Raw genomic sequence first — 19,452 nt, 5'->3', positions numbered from 1 at the left:
AAAAAAAAAATCACAGTACCGCATTTTTGCTGGCATTTATTTGGTAGCTCAGCAAATTGGCTAATGAAATGAGTAGCATTGTATTGTACGTGGTACTGACCACGGAAGGCTATAACCTCTGTAGACATGCATAGCTGTTGAATAGACTAGAATTTAAGCGAAAGGGGTTTTTAACATCAACTGAAACCTCTGCCACTGAGATAATTTTATTGTGCTGTTAAACTCTTGTCTAAGCTTGTGTATGATGCATTTATCTCTGTGCTTCTCTCGGGGCTGACAATTAGATGTGAAATTCTGTAGTCGTAATGAAATGCAGAGCTATTTTATAATTGCCAAGGGTAAAATTAGCAAAGTCAATTATTTTCCCTTAGGCTTTTCCCTGTAGATATTAAAAGGCTGCAAGGTAATTGCCTTAGGTAACACTTTGATTTTTAAATAACATAAAATATAGGAATTGTTGTTGTTAATTCATAGTAATTTTCCTCTTCTTGCTGCTGTTGTAGAATATAACTGTAATGATGTTAACAAGATTCAAGGCTCAGGGTTTGTGTTTTGGGGGGTTTCTTTTAAACTGGTGCTCATACTGCTCATATGTTTGCTAAAGTTATGCAAAAGAAGAATTTGGGGATGTTTTGGGTTGGTTTGTTGTTTTTGGTTTGTTTGGGTTTTTTTTAATATCTGAGGTACAAAGACTCAAGATTTCTTGAAAAGTCAGTTAGGAAGCTTCCTGTAAGATAAATTCTGCTGTTCTGGTATTATAAAGTCATCTAAAATTTTGGTCTTTGAACACACATAATTCAGAAGAAAGCATTCTCATTTTCTATTTTGTGCAATTATGAGACTTTAATTGTGATTACAAAGTTGGTAATGACTGAAGCTTAAAATAAAGTACTGAAGGGCAGATGAAACTGCATGCTACATTTTTGTAATCGTGACAAAGTTCTCCATTTATTCAGATAATAAATACTGTTTAAAGTGAACAGTAATTTCTTCAAAAAACTTTTACAGCTACAAAGCATTAGATTGATCAGATCACATGTATTTACAATTCTTTTGTACATTCATGTTAACTTTTTGATCACCTTACATAAACTATCCTTTTTTTTTTTTTTTGTCTACTTTGTATTTTGGATAGAAAGCTTTTCTTGGCCTGGTGATTGTGGTAATAATTTATGTTGTTGATTGAAGAGAATATGGATGTAACCCTACTTCAGAACTCCATACTGTAGTAGACTGGACATTGCTTATCCTCATAATTGAGCCCGAAGAGGAATTGGCTCGGGATCTTTTAGTAGTTGGTATATTCAGCAGTGGGTTTAGGAATGGTAAGCCTTTGACAAGGAAGGGCGTGGCTGGTTTTTGTTACTTCAATAACAACACAGTAATGGCTGGTAATGTCCTGATTTATCAGACTGGGGTGTGTTTATATGGGATGATGGGGTGGTTTGATAGGTTTCCTCATGTTGAGGTTGCAGGCTTTTGATAGTAGGATTGTGATAAGATATTTGTAAAAGTCATCGTGAACATGTAGATGTGGGAGAGATGGAAAAGTAAATGATGTTTGCCTAACAAAATAAGGTACCCCCCCAACTATCTTGTGGGGTGTGTGACCATATACAGTTTTAAATAAATAAGTGAATAAATTATTAAGCATAAAAGGATATGTTTAAGGGTTGGTTCTTTGTTGCCATCTGAAGGTAATATATCTTTAACGTTTATTGTTTCACTTTGTCTAGCCAAGATGTGGGGATGAAACTGCAAACAGCAAGTTTTGTTGGATGAAAGTGCTTCTTTGACTGGTAGCAAAAAGTGTTGGTTTTGTCTTTGATTTCTGCTTAAATAACCTTCACTTCTTGTAATATTTTTAAGATGGCATTCAGATGCAAACATAGCAAAAGTAACAAGTGTTAATTGGCATTTTTGTCACCTGTCAGCCAGATACATGATATGGACATTTTAACACAAGTGATGTGTGAATATTGACCATGATATAATCAAATAATGTGCTTTTTCAGGGTAAATCACAGATAAGTTGGTAGAAACCTGTTGCAGCATTAAAGCTGGAGCTTCCTAAAGCATCTGAATCATCAGTTATCTTATGAAACTATGGAGAGGGTGCATAACAGATGTAATTATGACCAGTTTTGATCCTCCCACTCTCCAAAGACAGTGATACATAAAACTTTAGAAGGATGAAATGATGCATTTTAGTGCAATGCCTACTGTAATGTGCTGATGACTAAAGAAAATGATAAAATAATCTGTAAATGCATGGCTTGCAATTCCGTAAACTGATAGGAAGGCATCCCTTTGTATTTAAAAAAAAACAAAACCCCACACAAACAAACCAACCGAAACCAAACCACCAAAACTCAACATGTCCAAAACAAGAAATAAACACAACACACCCTCAAAATAATAATAATAAAAAAGCCTAGCCCAAAAACCTGAAAGGCATGTAACAGTACTGTTTTCCGTAGTTCTTACTGAAATCTTAAGAATGACTCTATCTTTCCCGCTGTAATTCAGTGAACTCTTGTTGGAATGATTAAACTGTTCACAGAAGCACTTCAAAATCGACAGCCTGCAAGCTTGGAATTGAATTTAGGAATCTTGTCTGTCAATGCAGAGCTCTGCCAGAAGACCACATTATAGAGCATTGTTTTATTAAGCATTATTTGTTTATAAATAAACCGTAGCACAGATGTAGTACTTATATAGTGGATGCATTTCCTTATGTTAAGTTTATGTGTTCCTAAAGGCATAAATGTGTTGTTTACAAAATAGGCCTTGTGTTTGCATAAACATCAACAAGTTATTTGTGTAAGTCTTCCTATGACAACAATCTGAATGTACGCTGTACATAGAGGAACTGCTCATCTTGAACTATGGTTTCTACTTCTGTAGCATCAGTTGTGGTCCTATGGAGAAGGCTCAGTTTTGAATTTGAGCAACTTGGTTCCTTGCTGATCAGTGAAGGATATGGAGAGTATCCCCTTTCTGGAATTATGCCAGAGTTGCCCTTTTGATGTGAATTGACATTTTTAAGAATTGACAAACGAGTCAGCTGGACTCTACAATTAGAATTTTGAAATGTCATTTAAGAAAGGTAGTACTTTTGTATCAGGCTTTTCCTTTTCCTGAATGATGTCAAGACAAGAACATAAAATTTTCAAAAAATATTTTAAGTATTAAAACAGTGAAAAATCGTGGATTGGCTAAAGAAATGATTCTTAGGATCAGTGGCAGTCTTCTGGTCCTCTCTTCAAAACTGAAAACTTGTTCTAAAGCACTGAAGAGTGCATGCCATCAGCAATCCCTTAACAGATATCCTTTTTAAAAAGAAATGTCTTGTTGCTTATGTGAAGGCAGCCATTAGCAGCCACTGACTTGTAATAGGTCCAAATTACTGTCCCTCAGATCAGGCTTTTCATTTTGTTTGAGGTGACTAGAAGGTGCTTCTTGGTAAATGTAGTGGTGAGATGAGTTATTTTCAGAGCAATGAAAGTTATTTGGAAAGCGCTATTCTTCATTGTTTCCTCTGGAGGAAAATCTTAACCATAAATACCCTCTAAGTATATTTGTATTTTACTTAAAATAAATAAAGACCCTTAATCTGAATTTTCCTTCTGAGATTCAGTAGCTGTATTGAGCAAAGAAGGCAGGATAAAAAAAAATCATGGAGAAGAGGTGAGAACCAGAAGTAACATGTTTGCTCCCAGTTACATTGTTAGTATAGAAAACTGAAGCTTATGATGAAACCATTTTCAAATCATGTCTATATTTTTAATTATTCTTAACTCTTCTCCTTTGCTCACTTACTTCCTTTTTCTTCCCTGATACAAGCTGCTGTTGGAGGTGAGTACCTTTAAAATGATCAGCTCACAGAGCACTTAGGTGATGCTGAGGAATGAATTTGATTAAGAAGCAGAGGTCGGATTGGATTAAGAGACCCAGGTTATGAAGTTTGAGGGTGAAGTTGAATTTTTCAGAGAAAAAATTAAGAAAAACAACCTTCAATTTTTTTTCTAGAGAGCAGGATAAAGAGCTTTTTGGAAGTACGTTACCATGTCTGTCTTGCTGTACCTTCCCCGAGGTACCGTTTGATGGTGATGTACTGGACTAGATAGGAAATAGGATAGTATCTATATTGCTGAGTATTTTTATTCTAATTTAGTACTTTAGAGTGCCACGGTGGCGTATCTCAAAACCAGACGCTAATGAAAAATATAGATAAGTTTAAAGAGCTCTGAACTGATTTATGGAAAAGTACACTCAAGGAACACTATTTTATCTGGGAAATGGGGGAGAAGAAAACCAAGAAAGAATTGTAATGATTTTTGAACCTTTAACCTAATATGAGATGACATAAGACAACATGGCCATCATGATTGCATTATTACAGAATAAAACTCTTCTTTGGGCAACCCTAAATGAGCAGTTATGTATCTTAAAATATTGAGATACCTACTCAATATTTGCATACAACTTAGTGTAGATTTTATTGGAGACTCCAAACACACTTTCAGTACTAAGTAGTACATCGTTATGACTATACATAATTATGAATCAATTATTAATAAAACTTATTTGTTTTAATAATTATTTTTAGGGTGCACCAAAATTTACTAATTTGCATCCACTTATGAGAGGTAAATTTGGTTTTCATTTACATTAAAGTAAAACATAAGAGATTGTAATTCAAACAAACTTTGTCCATTAATGACACATATCAGGGGTTTTTCTGCCCAATGTTCTCAAAGACTGGATTTTTAATAAGAAGTTTTCTTTACTAAAATTTTGTTGACGGTCATGTGAAGTTTCTTTGGTAGCAAAAAGGCACTCTTTATAGTAGTTGACGAAAGTATTTAAGCATTAGGGGGAAAAATCCTGTATGTTAGAGATAGAAGATAAAAATCTATTGGAATCAGTACTTGGTAATTAAATTTTCCCCACACTACTGCCTTAAAACTTTTGTCTAGCATTTCTGCTGTCATTAGAGGTAACAGTTCTTGTGGTGATGATGATCAAATTGTAGGAAGATGCTAGTGAATCTCGTAATTACGGCATTGTGTGCTTCCCATTGCCCCTTTCTGCACTTGCGTCAGTGGAACAGTTCCTTAGCAAATGCATCGATTGCCTTTGTTTTCAAGAAGTAAATGTATATCCCCTAAAATAACTCCTGAGCACATGAACCATTCAGTTTTCTGAATCTTTTACAGATATTTTTTAAATTCTATTTCACGTTTGCTATCTATAACTGGTAATATAATTAAATATTTGTAAAATTTCATTACCTTAATGACTGTGGTTATATATTTGAAAAAGTAATCTGTTGGAGAAGTTAAATTAGAGGATTAGGTGACGCAGCTCATTAATTTATTAATTTAATTGAAATTCTAAAAATTAGACTTAATCTGTAATTGTGGTAATAGGTTAGAAACAGTCTCCTCTTTGATCTGCAATCTGTTGCATTGAATTTGAATGTCGGTTTTGAGATTACAAGTGCTTAACTTTGTTTTGATTCCTAATCAGTGCGTTCCTCAAGCAGGTCTGTCCTTTTCCTTAGTGGCTTTTTACACCTGTTCTGGTTTCTAAAGCTAATGCTTACATTAAGCTTTCCCAAAGCTAGACTTCACTGGGGTTAGTATAGGTCTGTATTGAAAGAGTTTATTTTTCTGTGGTTTTTGGCCATGGCACTGCTGGAAAATTTTATGTTTAGATTTCCATCTATTTTCTGTCCTCCCACTTCTGCGTGAAAAAAATAGTTTTAAAAAAAGAAAAAAGAGTGATTTCTGCTGCTTCTCTTACGGACACGTATGACTTACAACCAGTGCCTTGGATCAGACTGGCTGCTGCAGAACATGGATGGACTAAGATTGAGACTGCTATCAAGTCAAGTATCATTGTGAATCATCAAGTCTAAGATTGAAGCTGTTTCCCAAAAATATACTGCAAGAATATCTTGAAAGCAGCGAGGCATGGAGCTATCAAGAACAGAATTGTGAGTGTTGGAGTTTCTATCTCAGTGCTGCGTTGACTGAGCAAGTAACAGTCTGAGGAAAAAGTTATCCACTCAGTTCTGACAAATTTTCAGTAGACTACTAAAGATTTTCCTACTGGTTTGCACAAAGTCCGTTCAGTGTTCTTGCCTCTGAATTGTCTCACAATTTCCTTAACTTGCATCTGAATTTGCCTTCCTCTTAGTAGCAATTGGACATGTCCTTCTGCTTCTCTGCTCTGCCCAGCAGACCAAAGTCAATGTTTACTGCTTAAGTTCCTGAACCAAATACCTGTCATTATTCCAGATGAATATTGCTCTTCTCAGAGGTAAACCACACAGCTACTTCTGACACCTGGTTAAGTAGTTCTGTATCTGATAGAACTACTGTATGCCTCATTCTAATTAACAGAATGGTCTGGAAAATACTAATATGCTATCTATACATGAGAGAACGAGGTCTTTTCAGAGATGACTCTTGAGCATCAATGAAGAAGAAAGTGAAACCTAATTTGAAGAAACTGAAGAAAAAGCTGATTTTGTTGAGGAAAGTCAGCGGTCATCCAAGATCTCATGGATAATCGTTATACCTGAGAAATGTGTTCTGGATAGTTGGGGTTAGCAGTCTGTCCCTCTGTTGTTTGCTACCTTAATGTATGACACCGAATTGGCAGCTGTCTGGTGGTGAAGACAAATGGTTTAGGAGTCAAAAATATTTGCAGGCTCTGATATATATATGCATGCATATTGTGTGTGTGTGTGTATATATATATATAAAAAATAAATTTCATTGAATGTTAAGACCAAATTATGAAAGAAAGGGGGGTTTGTGGGTGGTTGTTTTTTTTTTTAAGGCAACCCCCCACACACACTTTTCAAAGAACAAACTGCCTTTCAAAGATTTGAGGCAAACATTTAAATGTGGCTATGTTTGCTATTTCCTTAACTGTTAACAAGAAACTGTATCCAAGATGTTAATCTCTGCCAGAATACGTAAGAAATAGATATTCAAAAGAAAACAAAATTTATTCCAAGAAATTGTAAGTAATGAAAACTTGTGGGTATGTGATGTTTTATTCTGCATGAGATGCACACTCTGAGAAAGGTCTCTCAAGAGCCAGCAGTTCTGCTTCATTTACCAGCTACTTAGAATAGGTATTGCCACTGTCCAGGTTTCTTAAAGCAGAGATGTTCGATACAGCTCTTTCTTTTACAGCCATAAATAATCATCCTGGGGGGAATTAATTGCTAAATAGCTTTAGCTCATATACAAATGATAAAATGCAAATGGATTTTCGTAAAGTTGCAGGAGGTGATGTCCTCCATGAGCGATATTTGTGATGCCAGCTTCATTCTTTTTATAGCTGAAGCAGTGGAAAATCACAAGTTCTGTTTTCTTGGCTTTATTTAAAGTCTGTTTCTTAAACATAATAAGATTCATATTGAGAGTACATGGTAGGACAAAAAGCAATCAAATCTGTTTCTGGTGAAATACTGTCTTAACAATATTATCTCAAACAACCTTTTTTTTTTTTTTTTTTCTTTTGAGTAAGGACTTAATACATATTAACATCCATTTTAGGATGTATTTGATTCTAGGGGTGGACCATCATGACAAGACGGTTAGTAAACAATGTTGCAGAAGGACTGGAGATCAGTGGTTAGAATATAGTCAGCTGTCCACCTGGAGTACAGCTTCAATGGAGAATACACTTTTAAAAAGTGAAAATACATTTTTCTGGTGATTCAGTTGCAATTCAAAACTGTTATCAATAGTGACAAGAATCTAAAATTTGTCTAGACGGCCTTTCTTAGTCTCCCAAGAACTAACTATTCGTAGAAGGGAAATCTGTTCCCAGTACAATCAGTAAACTTAACCCTTCCCTAAGAGAGTATTTGGTACCAGCTTTGTAGCCTTGGTTTTATTATTTCAATGAGGAGGAAAGTTGTTATTACTGGTGCTGCAGATGTGAGTATGCAAAATCAGCTGTGGTCCTCCTCCACCAGCTGCTAGTATCACAGAATGGTTGAGGTTGGAAGGGTCCTCTGGAGATCTTCTAGTCCAAACCCCCTGCCCAAGCAGGGCCAGCTAGAGCAAATTGCCCAGGACCATGTCCAGATGGCTTTTGAATATCCCCACAGATGGAAACTTCATGACCCCTTTGGGCAACCTGTGCCATTGTTTTACTGCCCTCACAGTAAAGTGTTTTCATGTGTCCAGATGGAATTTCGTGTTTTAATTTGTGGCCATTGCTTTATTCTGTCAGTGGGCACGGCTCAGAAGAATTTGGCTCCTTCTTCTTCATTCCTTCCCAGCAGGTGTTTATACACGTTGTACCACTAGGAGAAGTTAAAATATATGTCTTGTAAGTAGGGTGATAGATTATGTATCCTCCCCTCTTTTTGCACTGCAGTAAAGCTCATCTTTAAAATGAACCTTCCCAGGGTCAAATGTTTAGTAAAAGTGCCTTTACATCTGGAGTGGCTTCAGTGCAATAATATAGTGTAGTGCATAAAATTATAGCACTTATGTAGATGAGTTAATTGTATTTTTAAACAAAATGCTGAGGTATTTGACATCCTGTTGGCTAGCAAGAAGGTTGAGTCTTTGGATGGACTGGAAATGGTGGTTAATATTAGTGTTTTGAAATTCAGCAGCATTTCAGTTGGAGTCTAGAATCTGATTGCCGCTACTCCTGGTATGCGGGGCTGTTGATTTGCTAGTTTAACAAACATCTGCAGCTTCGTTTAGTTGATTCCATCTGTCAGATGCTAAATGATATTACTTCTGATTCATGTTTATTCAGATACAGTCTATGCAGAATAGTTAATACCACTTGCAGGTATAATTTCTGTCAACTTGGAGTTGATCGGATTTTTTTTATTCAGTTTAATCCGCAATTCATTTGTGAACATATCCCAGTTTAATGGTTGTCTGCACCAGCACGACTGGAAATAGTGTTTTAAAGTCATGCCCTTCTGCATCATTTATTGATGAGGAGGGTTTTATAGCTACAGAACCCTGTAGTCACGATACCTTCTTTGGTCACTGTTTTATATAGAAGAAAGATATGTAATGAAATTACTCCATCCAAAAGGGTCGAGCTGAAGCAATCATGTACTTCTCTAATCTGAGTCACTCATCAACAGTTGGGTGAGTGCTTCAGTGCAAGGATCTGCAAAGATATTATACACTGTGTAAGGTACCATGTGGAGGTAGAGAAGGGAGAACGATATTTCTTCTGTTGGTTATGTTATTGTTAAGGAAAATGACTAAATTATGCCCTAAAAGTCTTTATACTAGTGAAAACCCCTTCTGTGGATAGTGTTGCATCAGCGTAAAAAGGGTAACTTAACACTGTTGAAAATCCTTAAGGCAGACTGACCTTAAGGTAGGTATTTGACAATACTAATGATATTCAAATTGACTGCTGCTGGTTATTTTGAACAATTTTTCTATGTCTAGGAAGTACCTTTATATCAAGTAGTGGGTTTGGATGATGTGTTTACATTGCACTTTGTGTTTTGCTACTAATTCATCGTTAACAGAGTAAAGAAAACCATAAATGAGTTTTCCAAGAGCATTTAAAACTTGCTAGAAAGCAAATCACTGTGAGAAAGTCCCTTCTGTGTGTTTCAACTAAAAGAGAGACAGCTTCAAAAAATAGTAAAGCTCAAGATAATTTCAAATAGTAAATCCAATAGGATTAAATAAACATTACATTAAAAAAAATACCTGTGGGCTGGCACACTTAGTTATGTGTATGACTAATGATGTTTGAGGAGATTACCAGGAAAGAAAATTGAATTCCAGTGTTCTTGGAACTCCTTAGAGTTTTTGCTCCCTTTTTTTTCCCAGGTATTATTGAACAATCAAAATCCAATTTCAGCTGTTTACTGAGTTTTGTCTTTAGTTTCCTAGTGTTGCAATGTTTCTGTGTCAAATGCAGGAGAATATTTAATTTTAAGAACTTTCTGTGGAATTTTTAAGTGTGGAAATATTTCCAAAAATTAACACTTGTTTGGGGAGGGAAGTCACATGCACATTGAAGGAACTTTTATCTGTATATTTAATGTTTCCTGACTATCTGATTTTCTTCTTTACTTATATGGAGAAGTCTTGCTACGTTTTCAAGCCTACACATCAGTAGCAAGGAGTAGGGTCTGTCATAGCAGATGTGTGAGGAAAGGATATTGTTTCAACACCAGCAGCTCAAAGAGACGGAAAGAGAAAGACTAAGAAAGGAAGGAATTACTTGTGGTCCTTCTTGAAAGGAATTTGGCAAAGCTAAGGAAGTTTGTCATAGAAATCAGGAAGGATGAGGAACAAAGATATATCCATTGCTGTGTTCTTCCTAGTGCTGTTTTCTGTCTTCCTGCGAGAGCTTCATCCTTTCCCTGATGTTCCCCTTGAAAATATCCGGTAGAGTCTGGAGAGACACTGTATTACTACTCTGAAATAGAGTGGTCTGTGTAATCAATTCCATTTCAGCTGCTGAATTTAAAATAAAACCACCACACATTGAATGGAGCTCAAATTTATTCCTTTTTTTTTAAACTAGAATGAGAAACAGGAAAAAATACATATGCAGTGTTATGTTGCAGTGAACTTAAACAAAATATTTCGAAGACAAGTAAAGCGAACAAAGTGCTCGAGTTGCTAAACTGATGGCAGCAATGTCGTCTTTTCATCCAGGGTGTTTAGAAATCTCGTGAAGGATGAGTGGGGCCCAGAATCCATTCTTTTTACTGTGCTTGAAGGAGTCTGAATCCTATCTTCTAACTTCGAAGAAAGTGTGGTACCAAAATGCTTTATATTCTATGATTTCCCTGCAGTCCTTCTAGCTTTGAAGTTTCACTTAATTAAAAATACATGGCTGTTTTTTATAGAGAGATGGATTTCCCAGGGCAGTCAACTGCAGGCAAGAACCGGGCCGCTATACCTGTGACAGTGAACACGTGGCCCGATTCTGTGTCGTCATGTATGTGGAGTGCTTTGGGAATTTTGAACTCTGCAATATCTTATAGATGGGTCCTGAGTGAACTATCTGAATGATTTCATTTGAGTTCAGGAAAAGGAGGGAAGAAATTCAATGTGTGGTTGGTTGAACGTCCTAATTTTCTGAACCGCTAAGAAAATTACCACTGCTTTGTTTTATTTCTTCAATCAATAGTTAGAAATTCTGAGTTTGGGAAACTAGAGTCAAAGTAAATTTAAAGAAGCTTGAAGGGCTAAAGCTGTCCATTTTTGTAACAAATAAGTTACTCTACTGGAAAAAAGCAAATTAAGTTTCACCAAGCTTCTGATCTTCAAACCTACAGAGCTCTTATGACATTGAAACATAGCACGGACTTCTGGACTATTTCATATTTGCATAAATCTGAGAGGTCAGAGCATGAGCTCTATCTTGCTATGGAATCAGGCATCACATGCTTGTGTCCAGAATTTACATCATGTTATACGCTTAGCCTGCCTAAATAGTAGGAGAGATTTTAGCTTTAACGATCCATCTGTTCCCAATGATCATTGTAAATTGATGGCCTTTGTGTTGACCTTTTAAAAGCGGAAGAGATTACATCTCTACAGAAGGTGTTGAAGTAGTACCTCCTTAGGAGAAAAAAAAAACAAAACACAAAACAAACCCTTGCAGAACTGTTGCAGAACATGTGTTTAAAGGACATGAAATTATTTGCATGAGATTTCATTTGTCACCGGCAAGGAGCTGGTCTTCCCCTGGGCTGCTCCTAGCCCTGTGGACACTCCGGGCAAGCAGAAAACACAATGCTTTGGAAGATGCCGATGCAGACTGGAAAATGAAAAATAGAGTGGAAGTTTGTTTTCTTTCAATACAACATTAGTCCTGCTCATCTCAAGTATGTAAAAGGGACCAGGCTTCTCAAAAATGTGTAGAGGAGTGGAAAAGTAGCGCGAAGAGAGATTATGAATAGGCTGCCTTCAGTCTCTTTTGAGACGCTGCTGTTTTCAAGCACTAATTCTGGCAGTTCTTTCTTCCTTTTCCCCATCCTTGAACTTGTTTAAAGTGGAGCTCAACCTTCAAATGAGAAAAGAACAAAAACAGTTGGGAGCACCTGATTTTTCATCTACCTTTCCTGCTCTTCAAACTTGTGTCTCAGGAACATCGGCAGTGGAACAGGGCACTGGTCAGGCAGAAAGGCACGGATGAGAATAGACACAGCTGCGATACTGTTTTCTGCTCTTCCACTGGGATGCTGCATGATTTTGGGGGAAATCAGTTCCCTGACACTGTTTTCCCCTTATATAAAATAGGAGGAAATAAGTTTTTACAGTCAATGTTGATTGCTTTCCAATTTTCTGATGAAAAGTGCTGCATAAGAACTAGTCAGTGTGTGATTGACTGCATGAATACTACTGAATCTGTAATAATTTTTCTTCCCTTATGTCAGTTTGAGATACAGAGGAAAATTACCTGGTTTCCTCTTTTTTCCTTGCTTTCCCCAGCGCTCAGGACCCCAGGCCACTGATGTTATGGAGCAGATGCTTTTCATAGATCGGATTAGGGGTTGGTGAAGTAACAGAGCCATATGCGAGCATCCCACTGTGCTCTTGAAACTGGAGTTTCATTCCTGGTAGTGATCTGTATGGCCTTGCATTTACCTTAGAAAAATATTATTAAAAAAAAAAAAAAAGATATTTTCAAAGAAGGAAAGTAATATTAGCACTAAATTCTCACTAACATATAGTGTTCACTATGTCACTAAAGGCCTAATGGTATTTAATATATGGATTCTTCTAAATAGTGGCTGTGTAATTCTCTTAAGATGTTCTATAAACTATAAGAGGAAGAGGTACAATTGTTCACAACTGTTTCTCCAAGATTGTTTTAAGTCAGTTAAAATTGCCTTTGAGAGTAGAGTTGCACTAAAAAGAGAGAGGAGAGGTGGAAAAAAGAAACCCCAAAACAGGGTCCTGCTCAGTCTAGAGTTTCAGGCGAGAGAGGAAAAGGTCTGGTTATCCAGAGCCAGATGCATTGTTAAAAGTTCATACTATCACTTTGACATTTAGAGTAGGACTCAGTGTCTTTGTAAATTCCTCTTCGTATTACCAGTGTAGGTCTCTGAGCTCAGACCATTTCACAAACCATAACATTTTTTAGTGAGTGATTGATCTGTATTATGTGTCCTAGCCATCAGAAGAATCTTGGGATGTTGCTTGTATAAACTGTAATACAATCTGAACCTGGGCATTTAGTTACAGACTTTCATAGACCTATTGGCGATACTCAATCCTCCTGGATTTAGGAATAGGGCTTATCTGATACCTTAAAAAAAAAAGGGGGGGGGGGGAGGGGGGAGAAGAGAAAAAAACCCCAACCCCTCATTTTCTCTGTTCCCCACTTAAATAACTCAACACATCTGGTAACACTGTAGGATCATTGTCCTTTCAGTTCCTCTGCAGCTCATATTGCTACAATATTTCTTCGGTATCTAGTTTCCTAAAGGGCAATGTGATTTTTTTTTTTTTTTTTTTAAGGCTGTTTTTATAGGTCTTGCAAATTAACCCATATGCATTGCAAGAAAAAACATGACTTTTAATCAGCACCATTTCTAAAGTTAGCGCTTGCTCTGTGAATATGAATATGTATATGAACCAGTGTTTGGGAAAAAAAAAAGAAAACACAAAACCTTTCTGCTAGTACTCAAAACTAGCATACAAATGTGGTTTTATTATCAAATAAAGTATGCCTAAATGTTAAAATATCTTTCTGTTATGAGTTTTATCATTTGACTTCTGGACTTCAGTTACAAGAATGATAAAAATTGAAACTAAATCTTTTAATTCAATAAGAACGTTGAATTTTAGGAAACAAAAAGAGGAATCAGATATAGACTCATATGCATAAGAAATTGAACATTCAAGAAATTAAAACTTCGTGAGCAACTAAAGGGGTAGCCTTAAGGTGTGCTGATTTGAAATGCCTGTATTTAATTTTACAATAAATCAGAGTATTTTGTTCCAATTAAGACAGTTCATGTGTGCAACTTTAAATTGTACAGTAGTTCCAGGGAGACTGTGGACTGCTTGTTTTACATTCTGGATCAAGTTCAGATTTTTAGGCTTCGCTTGAATAAAATAAAAAGTCTGAACCCTGAAGATAATACAGATTGATAAATCTGATTTAAACATTCCCGTGTTGCAGACTTTCAGTGTATGTGGTACAGCTGAGCCTCAGGCCATGCACTAAATACATCCACAGTGCATTCCCAGGGCACCCGAATACCAAATGATCACATTTGAAAGGTTATCTTTCTATGGATTCTGACTTTTCTGTATTAGCCACGAAGATTAGAATTTTAACAGCTCCCAATGAGAGGTATTGTGAAGTATTTACTTGGCAGGAAAAAAAACAAAACAAAACAAAGCCCAGATGAGGTACTGTCTCATATTCATGAACTGGGATTTATTAGTTCTGTGAACGTCCTTGTGAGAATACACTCCATAGTTCACGCTTTAGGGGAAGAAAAAAAAAAAAATCTTGTTTTTTCATTTATGTTAACTTAAAACTTTGATAGAAGAGATACTGTAGTAGTGGTTTTAGCAGAGAGACAGGATCATGCTTGTGCAGAATAGGTCCCGGTAAATTCTGCAGCCTTTCACAACGAGCTTTCTGCAAGGAAAGTTATGCCCATTTGTCTCTCTGGACATCTGGCAGTAGCTTCATTAGTAAATTTGGTGATAATTAAAGATGTAAGGCTTTTCTTTCATTTCTTTTACAGGTTGTGGAACTCATTTCAAGTGCTATTGGTGACTTAGTTCAAGGTATATACTATGAAAACTCAAAATCATCTGAGGTAAGAATTTCAGTAGTTTTAGATACCCAAGAACGTTGGTGATATTACTGTGTGATTACAATAAATGTGATGACTTTCTCATGTGTTTAAAAGGAGGAGGGAGAGGGAGGAAGAGAATTAGCTGCATCCTAGTGAGTTGCAGCAGCAACTTTGTTGTGACACCTGTGAACTCTGATGGAAGTTTCTAGAAATGCTCAGGGAGGGACTGTTTTATTTCTGTGAGTGCTTAATAATATCATGCATCATTACCAGGAGCACAAGACATGTCTTACTATGCGCTTTCCAAACATTTCCAGAGGCTTCTAGTCAAGATTCTGTTAGAGGCATTTATTACAATCTTGTCAACATCATTAATATTTTCATGTTAAATAAATTTCTCATTTCCAAGCCCAAAGATGTTTACAAAATGCTTCATCCCAAACTTATATCAGGTCCTTTCTTCTTCTGAGTGTTCACTTTTTGATAGTATAAACATGAATTTTGTCCTGAAGCGGTAGGAGTGTAGCACCGTACTCTCCTCCACCAAAAGTCACCATGCAAACGTTGCAGGAGTCTGCGTGGGCAAAGACAGCGGCTGCCAGCCTTTTGCACCAAATAATCTTGTGTTTCTTCATGGGCAGTAACGGATGTAGTGTGTTATTGTGTGGCTAGAACTGTAATGAAAATTGGTCAAATTAGATCTAGATATTTTTGTCTTTACTAGAATATTTAAGGAAACTTGTAGAGACACTTCTTGAAGTAGGCTTGCTTCGGCAGGATGTTGGAGAAAAAAGAGTTCTTTCTTTTATTTGCTATGACTTTATCTTAACATATGCAAAAAAATTTGATAATTTAAAATTGCCATGACCTCTACAGGTTTTATAATAGCAAGTTTTCACTTGCTCATCATGAATGATGAGCAGTATGTATATGTGAATATCTATCTTGAAATCCACTGAGGTAGGTAGATTTATTTACGGTGATGTTTTCTCACATGCCTCAGTTGCCTCAGAGACCCGAATCTTAATGTTCAGTAGGTGAGACAGCTTGAAAATTGCAGCAGTATATGAATTCATTTACGTTTGGTGTGTATTTAGATTGCAGCTCTGGTTTACTATTGCCGTGTTGTAGTACGTAGCAAAATTAATACCTTAGTGGAAGCCACGATCGCATGGGTTACTGCTATGGTAGGTACCTGCGCCGATGGTTCCGTACCAGCCAAACCGCAGCGGCTGGGCCCTGGAAGGTGCTGCTGCACCCAGCGACTCTGCTGGTCAGTATCTGTCTCTCCTGCTCTGCAGCAGCAAAGACATGTCCCTAAAACTAACCTCGTTTAAGTTTATCCCTCTCATTTTGATTGAAACCAGTTAGGTAGGAAGCGATCACGCCAATGAGCCAAGCTGTTCCCTCGGAGGAAGCGAGAGCCTCTAGCAGGAAAGCAGTAATGGCATGCTCTGGAGACGCCTGGGGCCACGGGCTCGCCGGGCAGCACGGCTGCGTGCAGAGATGACGTGCGCAGAGCATCCTCTGGCACCCTCGGGAGGGGACCCTGGGTGGAAGCGTGGCAGCAATGCGATGCTGGGAACTTGGCCGTCCTTCTGCACCTGCCGCGTTTAGCTCGTGGATAAACACACTTCAGCCTTCGGGGATGCTCCCAAGTCCTGTGCTCAGGGTTACGTGTTCAAATAGATGACGTCTTTGAGATTTTTCCAAAGAATGTTTAAAATTACATTTTCTTTATTCAAGCAGGTTTCTAAATACAAGTAGATCCGAAATGTATCATGTTTAAAAAAATAACTACTCTTTCATATGTAGAAGTAAAGCTCTACAAGCTCATCTCAGCAATGAGATTTTACTTTATTTTAACTGTGGCCTCTGTATAAATGAGAAATGTCGTGGACTCTCTTGGGTTTCTGCCACTGCAGAAGGTCTTAATCTTTTTTTTTCTGTTTATTTTCTGTTGTGTTGCTGAAGCACTCCACATGTGTAGATTGCAAGGGAAGTGTGAGATAAACTAAGCACAGCTGCATGATGTTTACCCTGCCCTGGCCCAATTACAAATAGCAAAGATTTATTTTGTTTCAGTGATGTTTTCTGTCTAAGGAGAGTTGAAAGTACAGTATACCCTTCTTAAGGGGAACCCAGTTAATTCAAAACACAATTAGTGTGGTGGCAAAATAGAGACTGAAATTTATGTGACAGTGTCTGAGGTTTAGTCTTTATAAAGAGTAATGCATGGCTTCTGATGAGACCTAGAACAAACAAGTATGGGATCTCTTAATTTTTTTTAATCCCGTCCTTTGAGAAATTTGGTTCCATGTTGCATATGAGACACATCCCTGCTGCTTTCCTTGTGCTATTCTGCTGAGGCAGTGTCTCATTCATGTCCTGAACATCTCTTTAGCAAAGGCTGCCAAACGGACTAGGTCAGTTGTCGGTCAGTCTTACTTGTATCCTTTGCACATCTTCCCTCCATCCCTAATTGCAATTTGACCAAAACAAAAATGTGAACTCTGTTTCCTAGAGGTAAGACAAATTTTTTAATCTACTCTGCAACCAGATCTCAATTTCTTTTTAAGTGTTGGGCATAGGGATGTTAGTAATGGCATTTTCATTGCTAGGAATGTCTTAAATTTGGAAAAGCAGAAGGATATCTTCTCACCTTTTCTTTTTTTTTCCTTTTTGAGGCAGGAAAACTGTACTTCATATGTTAAATGTCTTTAATGCAGTTGTTATAAAGCTCCTCAGTACCATAAAATAGACTAATTTAGCACCAAGTTGTTTTGAGCTTTGCTAGATGTCTACCTAGATGGTAGGCAAAAAATACAAAAATAAGTCTGCAAAATTAACCTTTCTCCTCTGAGACCCAAAGTTCATGTTTACCAAAAAACCAAAAAAGTTTGTTTGCTGCATTTGGATGACCCAGTAGGAAAATTGAAAGAATCATTTGACCTAACAAGACTTCCCTTATTTACTCCGGAAGACATATAATGGAAGTAGTTATTTGACAGCTCTCATTACCACTTATTTCTCTGTAAAACCACATGCAATCCTGCAGCCATCCCATTTTAGTACATTCTGTTTGGTCATTCTTCATCTTGTCAGCATAGCGAGTCATTAGATCTGGGCGAAACAGGGAAAATAAAGATAATATTTAATTTTTCATCTTTATTTGAAGTGACAATCCAAACTGCGAAGTGTAGGCTTCAGTTGCAGAGACAGCCTGAAGGTTACAGCTGCCACTCATGTTCAAAATACCAAATAGCTGCTGTGGTTTAAGATACTGCATTAGCAATATTCAGCTAATATTCAGCTAATATTTTGGACTGTAAGCTGGAGCAGAAAGGGATGATGTGATAAACTTTGCAGCTTTGTGTGCTAAATCCCCTCTCAACCCAAAATTCTGTGAGCAGAGGACATTCTTTCCAGTTCCCATCTGTCTTTCCTAAATCTAGGTCTAATATGGAAGCACAAATTTGTGCCTCAGTGAGTGCAAAGATGAAAGTTGTCTAATCTGGCCTTCAGTCATGATCATGGTATCTATTTTTAACAGAAAAAGCATTGCACTGAGTCTCTGTTTTCTACTTTTAAGACACTGAAGGTTTCTAAAATGTTTGCTAACTCACAGAATACTGTCGCACTTTTAGAAACCTTCTGTCTTAATATCCCAGATCATTTAACAAATACTAATGAGGAATGCTTTAACATCCCTGTCAGTTCACTGAACAGGGATGACAGATGCAAGGAAGCTCAAGGTCAAACAGCACAATCAAGAGCAGGACTCAAGTGTGGTGGCTTCTGTGCTTCACCTGCCAGACCATTCCTGCAATCCTAAAGGTTTAGGGACCTTCATGGGAAACTGTACTTTGTTGCATTTTTTCCTTTCCTCATTTCCAGAATATCTAGCCGATGCTAAATGTGCATTACCAAACCTCATTTTTAATGTCAGAATGAGACTGTTGTGTAAGATAAGACCATTTCCAACATGTTCCGCTGATGGCTAGAAGAGCTGTTAAGTATTTTTGAAATTTTTCCATGCAATTGTGTGAAAATTGTACGTAACTAATATGTAAAACAAGCTTAAAAAAGAAATACATTAGTATTACTCGTTGTGCCAAATAGTGAAGTAACAGGTAGTTGTTTTGGAGCAATGTAGGGTGGGGTTTTGTTTTAATGAAAATAAGTTTATTTTCCAGCAAAGCACAGGCTACGTGCAGTGAGTTGTACTGGGTTTTCTTTGATGTTTAGTCACCAGTCCTGCTTTGAGGAGTAATGTTTTGAGATACTGCACATGTCCATTAACTGGACTGCTATCAGTCTATGTTATAAGTAAAGGATTTGCTTATAAATTTTACCATAGGAGGTAAATCAATGGATTTTGAGTCAAATAAACCACCTTTTAGCAGGGCAGCAGTCAGAGGCAGAGCTTTCACTTTCCTTTTTTAAACAAATGTTTCTGTTGCAAGACAAAAGGGAAGGATAAAATATGGAATTTGAGTAAAGAGCATCTGTGAAAAGAATGGGTAAATGTGTCAGAGGGAAAAAAAAAAAAAGCATAGCTAGAAAGAAGCCAAATGCTATTTGTTTACTGCTTTTGTTCTTTTAAATACTAAGCTTTTCCAGAGAGATTTAAAAGTAGC

General features: G+C 37.0%; 1 protein-coding gene across 3 annotated transcripts in view; it reads left to right on the top strand.

The window, feature by feature from the left end:
- Positions 1-19,452, top strand: part of PDSS2 (decaprenyl diphosphate synthase subunit 2) — a 122,140-nt gene that overhangs the window by 79,229 nt on the left and 23,459 nt on the right. For all 3 annotated transcript variants that reach the window (XM_075747828.1, XM_075747827.1, XM_075747826.1), the window contains one exon: positions 14,759-14,833. In XM_075747828.1, coding sequence (XP_075603943.1) covers positions 14,759-14,833 — 75 coding nt within the window. The remainder of the gene's footprint in view (positions 1-14,758; positions 14,834-19,452) is intronic.

The sequence above is a fragment of the Balearica regulorum genome, chromosome 3 (assembly GCF_011004875.1).
Source record: "Balearica regulorum gibbericeps isolate bBalReg1 chromosome 3, bBalReg1.pri, whole genome shotgun sequence".
Taxonomy (NCBI): domain Eukaryota; kingdom Metazoa; phylum Chordata; class Aves; order Gruiformes; family Gruidae; genus Balearica; species Balearica regulorum.
Note: the sequence above shows the minus strand (reverse complement) of the source record. Positions and strands in the feature narration are given on the sequence as shown.